We start from the raw sequence: 10,894 nt of genomic DNA, 5'->3' as shown, positions 1-10,894 counted from the left end.
TATATATATATATATATATATATATATATATATATTTTTTTTATTGAATTAAAAGAATCACCTCATATAATCTCTGCTCATTTAATATTTAAATGCACAATTGAAAAATAAGTTTAATCAAAGAACCATAAATCATGTGACTCATACAGCAATAGTCTTTAGTCAGAGGCCTCTTCAGATTGGTTGCCACACTGACTGCTACCAGAGATCTTTCTTGCCTACACCATCACCATCCCCAGCGACTCTTTTGAAGACACTTGGACGACAGGAATTACAACAACATTTAATTTACCTTTGGGATAAATACATCGTGGTTGAAATTAATTGAAGTCCTTCTCTAGCATCCAACTCAAAATCCAACATGGCTGCCTCTCATTTTCTTCCATATTACTGTCAGTTTTTAAGGTAATTTACACACACAGATGAAAGCATCTTATTTGAAGCCATTTATTGCAGAAAGATCAATTTGTTTTGCTGTTTATAATTAGCCTGGAACACAACAAACAATAAGTCCTGCTGGTTTTCAGACTCAGCTGGAATATGGCGTGTCTAGTTCCTTCTTCTGATTGGAAGCCACCTTTCCATTTTTGAAAATGATCTCTGTGTTGGCTTAACCTGAGCTGTTTTTAGAAAAGCTGCAAAGGTTTCCAATGTAAACGAATGACCTTTGTTTTTGCTTGAGGATTGGCTGCAGTATGTTACAGCATGCTTGTGTCTGTATGTTTTGGCAGATAAGGTGGACGACCCAGTGATGGCGGTCCAGATAGCCTGGATGATGGAGGTCCCTCAGCTCTACAGGCTGTTTTACGACAAGCACTTCCAGCTCGATGCAGCAGGGTACAGAGATCCATCTCTGAGAGCAGATTAGAATAACATCAGAATCCTGAACACATCTAGAGTACAAAATCTCTGAACATGATTCTGTGGGAGGGCCAGTGGGTGGCCATCAGCAAATCATTCACAAAAACTGATATTCTTTCTGTAGTTTGTCCTCCTGTCCACATGAAAATGTTTTATTGCTTGCAGAGACTCAGCAGAAACTTCTCTTAGCAAAGCAACAAACATCATTAAGGACTTCCTGAAGCAGAGGTTGGTGGCTAAGTTCAGACCGTACGACGTCCAGGATCTGCTGCAGCCTCTGATCTCCAGCCGGCTCCAAACTCAGTCTGCAGGGCAGGTGAGGAAGACTGGAAAGGGAATAGTTTCCGTTTCAAGCACCGTTTACTCCATAGACAGAATAACACTAAAAATGTGCAAGTATAAGTATTGGTATTTGCCAAAGAAGATTAGGGCTACTGATAAAAATTATTTCTGACTTTAGAGTAGACGAGCAACTGGGAGCAAACCGCTTCAATGACAGAGATGTGAGAGGAACTAACCTTCTGGAGGAACTTGTCAGATTTAAATTAAAGTCAAAGTTTTGAGATTAAAGTCAAAATTCTGAGGTCAAAGATGAAAAAAAGGTCAGATTCCAAGATTAATGTCAGAGTTCTGAGAAACATTAGAATAGAGAAATTAAAGTCAGAAATCTGATTTTAAAAAAAGTCAGAACTCTTCCTCTTCTGTATATATCTCATTAAATAATTATAATATTAAAAACTAAAGTTTCTTTACTATTTTTTCTAATTTTATTTTTCTACCTAATGATTTCATCAATAATCTGATGTTCTGTAGAATCAATTCCTCTTAAAATTATTGTTATATTCAGCCTTGTATGTCCTCCACAGATATTCTTAATCTGTATATAAAGCATAAGCATCATGACTCAGTATCTGTGTGCAGGAGGCTGTTGCTGGTCCGTCTGGCTGCCAGCAGCTCAACCAGCTCCTGAAGGAGGTTCTGCAGGTCCTGCAGGACCAGGGCACCGTGTACCGCAAGGTCAAGTCCCAGGATGAAGTGTATCATGTAAGAACGCAATGGAGCGGCAGTGGAACCAGTCCTTTAGTAGGGTTACTGTTTCCTGGATGTTTGAAGAGTTTTCTCCTCACCAGGTGACCATTCAAGACAAAGATCTGCTCATAACGGTCAAAGATATCATCAGGGAGGATTCAAAGAGAGAAAAGTGTGAGTAGACTTCAACCTGTTCTTGATTAAATCCTTCTATTTGCCTGTTTTACTGGGTGTTTTGTTGGTTCTGGGTGTGTGTGTGTGTGTGTGTGTGTGTGTGTGTGTGTGTGTGTGTGTGTGTGTGTGCGCGTGTGTGCGTGCGTGCGTGCGTGTTGGTGTGTATTGACCGTCCCGTCTCTGTGCACACAGACGCGGAGAAGGGTTGCCACATCCTGCACATCCTGTCGGCGGTCAGGCAGCGCTACAGCCTCAATGTGAGCAGGGCGGCCCTGGAGCTCGTCCTGCAGACGCTGGAGTGTGACAGCGACATCGTCAGCACCAGTGACAGCCACTACATTGCCTTCTGACGGCCGCGGCCTGGAACTGAAACTCAACGTGCCATCAGCACTCCTCAGTTCATCACGACTGGTTTAGATGGTTTAAAGATAAATAAAGGATAAACAGATGGCAGGATCCGCTTGTTCTGATGGCCTGAGGCTGAAAAACTCTCCTGGGTTTCTGCTGAGCCCCATTTCTTTGGAACTATCAGCAGTATGAGCAGCCTTTCTTTAGAATGATTATTTAATTCTCACATCTCTTTTGGAAAATAAAAAAAGCTGCCAAGAAACACAAATCTATCTCAGAGGCATCCATCCTCTTCTTCCTCTTCCTCCTCTCGTCCATCTGTTCCCTCCTTTTAAAGCTGTCACAGGGAAACGACATGAACGTAGAAGCTTATTGTCGCTGGCGTCAACCCGATGCGCCGGCAGCTTGATGAAGCACCTGCAGCAGCTTGCTCTCCCAGTAGCCATTAACACCTCCTCACATCGTTGTGGAGCAATTTTGGATTTTGTTTTACAACTCTGCTTCTCTTTGTTGAGGTTTGTAAATATTCAGTTTAATTAAAAAATAACCTCATTTATCCCATTAAGTGTTATCAGAGTGTTGCTGTGGGCTGGGAGGATCTCCAGTAGCAGCCAGTTTTTCATTGAATGTAAAAGGGCCTCTGACTGAAGACTTGCGACTTTTTTTTTTTTTGCCAAAATTATTATTTTTTTTATCAAGAAGGACTTAGGCCATTATTTTGGGAAGGTGTCGGTATTCAGGTATTCCCGCTTACGAATGTAGAATTTGAAATGTAGATCAAGAATTTCGAAATAAAAAAATCTAAGGTATTTTGTTTTTATAAACTGTACATTTTATGTCTTAAATATATTTTGGTTTCCAAATTTTTCCATACAAATAAAAGATATTGCCATGATATTAACGGACTTTCGACCTAAACCTGAATAAGTGTGTTGCACTGTTCGTCCGCTGGGGGTCAGTGTTGTGTCAGTTGTCTCCTCCACGCAGAGCGGCCGCCTCTGATTGGTCGCCTGTGAAACATCTGTATTCAGTTCCAGTGGTTCGTGTCTCCGGCCAGAAAGCTGCAGCTGACTGAGAGCTCGGTGGTCAGACAGCGCGGCTTCCAGCGGTAACAGCCGGTAACATGCAGCTGGCTCCCGGGCGCGTCGCGTCGCTGCGGGTCGGTCCGGATGTTTGGATCAGGCTGTTTCGGGCTCTCTGACGCTAACAGGAGAACTTCTGGGGCCCAAAAGGAAGACGAATGAATGAGTCAGGATTACGCAGCAGCTCGGTCACAATCAGTGTCTCTCTGAGTAGGTTTTTCTTCCCGGGATCGAGCCGTCCTCCCCGCTGCTGGGAGCCGGGTCCACCGCTGAGGATCCAGGTCTGCAGACGGAGGGTTTTTTCTGAGCGACGCTGCAGACACAAAGGAGCTCTCCTCTCTGTTTTCCTGTTTTTAAGGTGACAGCTTTCCCTCCGCGCTCCCACCAGCCGCCCAGACTGTCTGAGAGACCTGATCTATCGGACTATTGATAAGTTTCAATCAGATTTCCTGTCGTTGAGTCGGGAAGCTGCCGGGTTGGACCGAGGAATGTTGTGATTTATTTATTTTTATTCTAAGGAAGAAGCAGATCCATCCGGAGCGTTTTAATGCAAAGCCTGTGCAGGATCAAGATGCAGTTCCGGACGGTGCTGGACGTGAAAGTTGTGGACGTGGAGAAGAGGCGGAATCCGTCCAAGCACTACGTGAGTTCTCCTCTTCTCCCAGTAACATTAACATTCTGGTCCAGTTGGATATGAGGCGTCGGGATTGGTCTCTGGCCTGTCCGCGGGCGCAGCGTGGCACCTAAACGCACCATTTAGTCCGCAGCTGAGGGGAGATGAGGCTGCAGGCCAGGATGTGATGCGGCTCCACACCTGCTCATAAATAAGAAAGCAGCCAGACTCTGAGCAGATGAAGCCCTCTGCTGCTCCAGCTGACAGGTGAACTCCTACCTGAGTCCTGTCATGGCTGCAGCTCATTATCTCCATCATCACTGAAACTGCTGAAGGGCTGCAGGCTCTCTGCTTGTTTACTGGCTGCAGGTTTGAATTGATTGTGTTTTTTAAAATGACTTAAAGCTAAATATCTCGGAGCATCTAACTAAACTAGAACATTTTAGAAGAAATCTGAAGGGTGCCACCTATTGTCCAAATTTCCTCCAAAAAGCCATGTTGGAAGTTCCTTCTCTGGTGTCCAATTAGTATAAAGCAGGATGTAGCCTGGATACAGACCAGAACCTGCTCTGTTACATTGTCTCAATGGTTGCTATGGTGATTCCTGTGTATTCTCAAGAGCCCACAGCATCACTTTTTTCATGCATGTGTTACCAGTTGCCAGTATCATTGTGTCCTGGTGAAAAATGTACGGTCTTCCAGTCCCTGCAGGGTTTTAATGAGATGACAGAAGGTGCATGAGTGACCAGAGAAAAAATCCAGAGGATTCAAAGATCACCATACTTCCTCTATTGTGCTTGACTACCAGTATGATGCTGTGTTCATTTTTACCTTCTCAGGGAATCATCAGGATGTTTTTTCTTTCTTTTTGTAAAATAAAAGATGTGCCCTTATATATTTTTTTCTGCAGTGGTTTTGGTCCTAATAGATGCATATTTTGCCCAGTACTTAGTTGATGAATATTGAACACTAATTTTAACAGAAACAAGTGAAGCCCACAGCTCTTTAGATGATACTCTGAATTCCTCCTGATATAAATAGATTTATATAAATAGGTTTATATAAATAGATTTTATGACCAATAGATGAGAGACTTTGTTTCTCATCTATTGTTTGTTTGTTTCAATTTTTTAGACTAGCTGGCCATGATGTCCCCTCAGTGCTCTTTCTGGGATTTCTCCCATTTAGATCCATTTTACAGGATGAACTTCATCCAAGCCAATTGGAGAACAAAAGAAGTTGTGGTGAATGATGATGCTAACTTTCTGGTGGTTCAGAATTGTAGTCTGGTTTCTGGTTTAGTTTTGGCAATCTGCTGCAGTGGAGAAATAATTTAATGATTCAAGGAATCTGAAATAGGAACAAACCAAATTCGGAGAGTCGTGATTTCTGACTCTTCAGAGAAATATCTTGACGAACTGTCATTCATTCATCTGCAGCTAATAGAACCTTGTAGATAAGGATTACTTTCCAAAACTTTTATAAAGCTGTGCAATTCAGTGAAGATGTGGATTTCTGTGTGATGGATAAAGATCTTTGTTGGAAGAAACTGCAGCCAGACTCTATGATTGAACGAGTTGCATCATCATTTCCACTTATCTGATAGCAGCTATAATGCAGAAAAGTCCAGGAGAGATTTTAGAGCTACGTGATCTGCCTTCAAGACCACACATCTCCAGGGAGATCCATGCATTTTCCAGCAAGTCAATGGAAAAAACATTTTCCAAAGCCACAGCTGAGGAAGAGAAGAGGAGGACTACTTCACTGCAGTCCTAAACTGCCTCCACCGAAGAATGTGGAGAATTTAAAAACTTAAAGTGAAGCGACACCCCCATGCTGTTGGACACCTTAAGACATGTTTGCAGGAGGAATGGCATAAAACACCTAAAACTCTTCCCAGCTCAATGAGGAAACACTGCTGGGAGAAACAATCTGAACCGTGCAATCTGGGAAAAACTCATCAGTAACTTTTTTTTGGAATATGGAACAAAGCTGATGAGAGAAAACAAGACAGATCTGGGCCTCATATTGCAGTTTGGATTTCCTCTCCACAAAGCATCTGGAACTGATTAAAGCTCATCATCCAGAGCCAAAGGCCTGGCCTTCCTGCTTCCTCATCGGCCCCTGACAGAAAATGTTGGACAATTTAGAAACCAGAAATGGGGCACCCCCTTACTTTTACACATCCTAATACATTTCTGCAGATAGAATGGGAGCGATTAACACCTGAAATTCTTCATCACTTGATCATGCCGGTTAAAGACGTTGTTACTTTAACCATGTCTTCCCCAGCCAGCCCATTCCGGATTCGACTCCATTTGCAGTTCCTGCATGGTTTCTCCCCATTTTTTGGTACAAGCCAGGCATTGCACTCAAATGATTTGATTGGCAAACTGCTTGTTGATTGGTCCACTGGTTCCTCCTCGAACAACAACATCTCAACCAATCTGTTACCATATAATAACTGAGATGGTGAGCTGCAAGTCGATAATTCAGTGGTCAAACTTGAAGTCCAAAGCTTTTTAACAATTGTGGTGGGAGAGCATCAACTGGACAAGACAACCCAAGACAAACAAATATTTTGGAGAAACTGGCTGCCCACAGGTGCATGCACAAAATAACATCATCAGAGAGTCAAATCATGGTGAAGTGGGAAAAAAACTTCAGCGCTCCAGCTTTTTACTAAATGTATTTGCAGGAACTAAATAATGAAATAGATGAGAAACAAGAGAAAAACCAGGATACACTTGGTATGTTCTGCCTACTTTAAAATTAAGGCATAATAAGAATCACAGCATTGCTCAAAGTGTAACCCTGTAACTAAACCCCCTGTGATAGCATATCCAAACTTGACAAATGTTGAAACGTTTCAGTAAAGTGGGCGGAGCCAAGATACACGGAGGGGCGTGGCCAAGTGTGGGGCTGAGTGGAGAGGGAACGTGAGCCTGCGGCTGTTGCTAAGTTTTCCACTTTCCAGATCCTGTAATGAAAAACCATCCAATGGCGTTGATGAAGCTGTATCACAGCAACCAATAGCAAAACCCAGCTGTCTAAGAACCGCTCCACCTAAGGAGGCCAGCAGGGAGCCGGGATTCTGCAACAAAAGCAAAAAAAAGTTGATTTGGTTGTTAGTTGCTCTTTGTTTATTTAAGTTTCATATTATTATTATTATTATTTTATTATTATTATTATTATCTGAGCCTTTTAAGAGGTTCTGTTCTAAGTGTTTTATGACTATTTCTCCATCTGCCCTCCACAGTTTCTGTCATTCTGTGAGAATGTAGGTCACTTTCACCTTCTGAGACCTGATGACGGGCTCCATTGATTGTTACTGCCTTCCTGGACCAGCCACCCCCACGACCCCTCACCCCCTGTCCACTCATCAATAGCAGGCTTGTTGAAGTGTGTGTGTTGAGGCTCTGTGCTTCAAGGCTCCAGTTCAGATCCTGTTTCAGCCTCATAAACAAGTCATAATAAATGACCACAATGAAAGGAACACAATCTCCCTAATACTCAATTACAGCACTGCAGACCCTCTGGCGTAATGATATGTGGACATAATTAGCACTCTTGTTCTGCTCTGCATGTTGGAGTTCAGCTTGTTCCCTCTTACACAGGAGGAAACATATTATACATCATAGCCTGGTTTTATTTTTCAGTTGAAAGCTGATGATGTGTTGGCAATGTTTTTAAAGAAAGGACAGGCTGAGTTGATTGAAATTATTCTGATTCTTAGATTTGTTTGCTGAATGCAAATGAAAGTTTGACTTTTTGCCAACTTATCAGTTCAGAATGTTTGCTGTATTTTTCCAGTTTGAAATGCTTCAAATGTTTGTAGTGAGCATCAGGTCTGGATTGTGGTCAGGTCACTTTAGCACCTGGATCCTTTTCCTTTGTTTATGAAATGATGTTGCTTTAATCCTGTAAAATATGGTCAGAGATGCGGCAAATGAAGCTGGAAAAAACACACAGAAAGCAAACAAAATGTGACTGAATGATGGCGTAGATGGGTGGACAAATAGATGGATGAATGATGAAATAAAGGATGGATAAACGAATGAATGAATAGAACAGGTAGAATGATGCATGTATCAAATAAATCATTTAATTAAAACTAGAAAGACTCTTCTCCTGTTCTCTGCTTGCTGGTTCGCTCCCTCTCAGAACGATGGGACATAATAAGCATTTTCTCCCTCTCTGTGTCACTTCTCAAATAGCTAACGGACAGCTAAACTGCATGTTTATGCATTTCTTTTGTCTTATTACTGTACCGTACACATTTGCACAAAATAGATGCGGTGAAGTAATTATAAGAGAATACATGTCTGCTTGTCCCTGATAAGAGCGTAATGTCCTGAGCACCCGCTTTTCAAGCGCAGGAACATCTGAAAGCTGTTGCCATTGTGTTTTTTCCCAGAGAAACGGCGACATTGTCCTAAATAATTCTTTATTTCTCTGCAGTCTGTTGAGATGGAGGCAGAAACTAGTGCACAACATAAAGCAAATTCTGTTTTAGGTTTGCCTTGTTAGAAATGGGAATAATTTGTTCAATTTGACATTTTTATGGAAATGCTTATGATTTAAAAAGATAATATTAAAGTACCTAAGCTTCAGTTATATTATGACATTCTCTTGCTAACCTTGAGTAAAAAAACTGATATGTTTCACTGTTTCTAGGTGAAGTCACTAAAGAAGCCACTGCTGCTGTTAACTCTTAACTTTCCTTTAACGTAGGTGATACTTCAGTGCTTCTGTTTAGTGTATCTGCTCTGTCTCTGGCTCACACTGAGCCAGGTTCTGGTTCTGCTGGTGGGTTTTTTCCTGTTAGAATGTAGTTTTCCTCTCCACTGTCGCCATATGCATGAGGTTTGCTCTAAAGTCAATGACTCAACAAAACGGTGGTCTGCTGTCGCTGCGTACTCATGCAGGAGAAATGAATACTCGATTCATTCTGCCTGGTTTCCTTATGGAAATCTTTTTACCAATTTACATAATAGACTGAACTCGATGCAGTGATTGGTAATTAGGATCAAATTAATGGACTTGACTTGGAACGTGTTCGTATGATTTTATTGAATTAACTTTGCCGTACACAAATGGAAATATTTTCCAAACGCCTCTGGTCATCTCCCTGGCAGTTCGTTACAGGACCTTTGCGCTGTAGGAGCGGCAGAATGGAAAGTCTTGGCAGTTTTTTAAAGCTTGATATTTATTGATAGCAATAACCTTGGCTTACATCATGGAAAATTTTAACAGTTGAAACTAAATCTGTTGGGATCCATTTGTCTGACTTGCTGTAAAACATTTTATACATACTAATGACTTTCTGCTCACAAACAAATCTGAATAGATCCATTGTTTCTTCTACAAATTTTATCTGCGTAAATGTAATAAAAATGTCATCTGCTCTAGTTGAAGTGTGGATGCTGCATAGCGTTTTGTAAATATTTTGATGATATGATGGCAGATAAATAAGTTGATCTAGTATTCATAAGCTAGATTTAATGGATGACTTGATTCAGTGGTGTTACTAGTTCTTAATATTTTCATATTCTTTATATAACTGTTTATATATTTTTCCTACTTCCCTGAAGTAAGCCAGTGTTTGTTTAATTCTGTTATTATCAAGAACAGCAGTTAAATTCACCACTACAAGCAGGAAACTTTCCATTGATGAAACTGGAACTTGCTGTGCATTGGCTTGTTTATTCAGCATGTGGTAAAACTGTGACATGCCTGTTTGTGTGGTTATTAAAAGAAGAAGCTAAGACACAGCATGTGGCAGCCATCTTTGTTTAGCTCAAAGCTGCTAGCAAGAAGAAACAGTCATCTTGGTCTTGATAAATGTTCAAATAATTCCTCTTTGCAAAGTCTGAGCTGTCATGGCGCATTATTTGAGTTAAAAGCAAAAACAGTGACTGATTATAAGCTGTCGTTTAGTATAAATCTGTCCGACTTTCAGTTTTTATGTTACTTAAGTTGTGCAGTCAGCTTTAGCTTATGTTATATTGATGCATTATGAACCAAAACAACACTCATTCAAGCTGAATACAGTTATTTTTATTTGACATTTTTACATTTTGTAATGAAAATATCAGTTTTTAGGTCTCATATAATAGACAAATACAAAGCAGTTCAGAACTGTTGAGTGAAAGGAAAATGATATATGGTTTTAGATATTTCTTACAGATCTTAAAATGAGGCATCCGTATGTAATAATCTCATTTTACTCTGATACCCCTAAATAAAATCCAGTGCAACCAACCACCTTAAATAGTGACTCAATAAACACAGGTGTTTTAATCTCACTATATATCCAGATGTTTTGTGAGGTTCTTGGAGGTTTTTTAGTTTCAGTTCCCTTTATTATTGAAGGTCCAATTAAAGACAAAAATATAAAATTTTTAACAAACATATAGAATCCAATCCAGTCCAAATTAATCAAATCCTAATTGTAATTATGCTGCTGCTTACAGTGTTTATGTCTTGCATGTATATGATCCTTGTACAGCAGTTAGGACGTTGTAGTACATGCATGTATCTTCTCAGAGTGTGTTTTGGGCTTGTAAGTCCCAGCAGATCAGACTCTGGCCTAGTTTCCTTTGCTCCTCGGTCTCTGGAGACGTGGCTTGTTACTGTGAGAAGAAAAGAGAGGGAGGCAGGGAAACGAGAGAAGGACACAATCCGTGGCAACCACTGATTCCCATTTGTAATGTTTGTGAAACCAGCTGGAAATGCTTATGCTGCTGAGAGAGAGAGAGAGAGAGAGAGAGAGAGAGAGAGAGAG

General features: G+C 40.9%; 2 protein-coding genes across 9 annotated transcripts in view; both read left to right on the top strand.

The window, feature by feature from the left end:
- The window catches only part of stn1 (STN1 subunit of CST complex), an 8,876-nt gene extending 5,677 nt beyond the window's left edge, over window positions 1–3,199 (top strand). Inside the window, exons 5-9 of the mRNA XM_015039811.1 lie at window positions 732–837; window positions 1,027–1,177; window positions 1,783–1,905; window positions 1,992–2,064; window positions 2,257–3,199. Coding sequence (XP_014895297.1) covers window positions 732–837; window positions 1,027–1,177; window positions 1,783–1,905; window positions 1,992–2,064; window positions 2,257–2,414 — 611 coding nt within the window. The 3' untranslated portion in view covers window positions 2,415–3,199. The remainder of the gene's footprint in view (window positions 1–731; window positions 838–1,026; window positions 1,178–1,782; window positions 1,906–1,991; window positions 2,065–2,256) is intronic.
- A 207-nt stretch (window positions 3,200–3,406) lies between these two features.
- Window positions 3,407–10,894, top strand: part of sh3pxd2aa (SH3 and PX domains 2Aa) — a 104,004-nt gene continuing 96,516 nt past the window's right edge. For 7 of the 8 annotated variants that reach the window (XM_015039792.1, XM_015039773.1, XM_015039769.1 and 4 more), the window contains exon 1: window positions 3,407–4,137. In XM_015039792.1, the coding sequence (XP_014895278.1) occupies window positions 4,042–4,137 (96 nt within the window). In that variant the 5' untranslated portion in view covers window positions 3,407–4,041. The remainder of the gene's footprint in view (window positions 4,138–10,894) is intronic. The other variant, XM_015039764.1, reaches the window with a different exon arrangement.

The sequence above is a fragment of the Poecilia latipinna genome, unplaced genomic scaffold, assembly GCF_001443285.1.
Source record: "Poecilia latipinna isolate Pla-1442-1.1 unplaced genomic scaffold, P_latipinna-1.0 Scaffold29, whole genome shotgun sequence".
In the NCBI taxonomy this organism is placed as follows: domain Eukaryota; kingdom Metazoa; phylum Chordata; class Actinopteri; order Cyprinodontiformes; family Poeciliidae; genus Poecilia; species Poecilia latipinna.
Note: the sequence above shows the minus strand (reverse complement) of the source record. Positions and strands in the feature narration are given on the sequence as shown.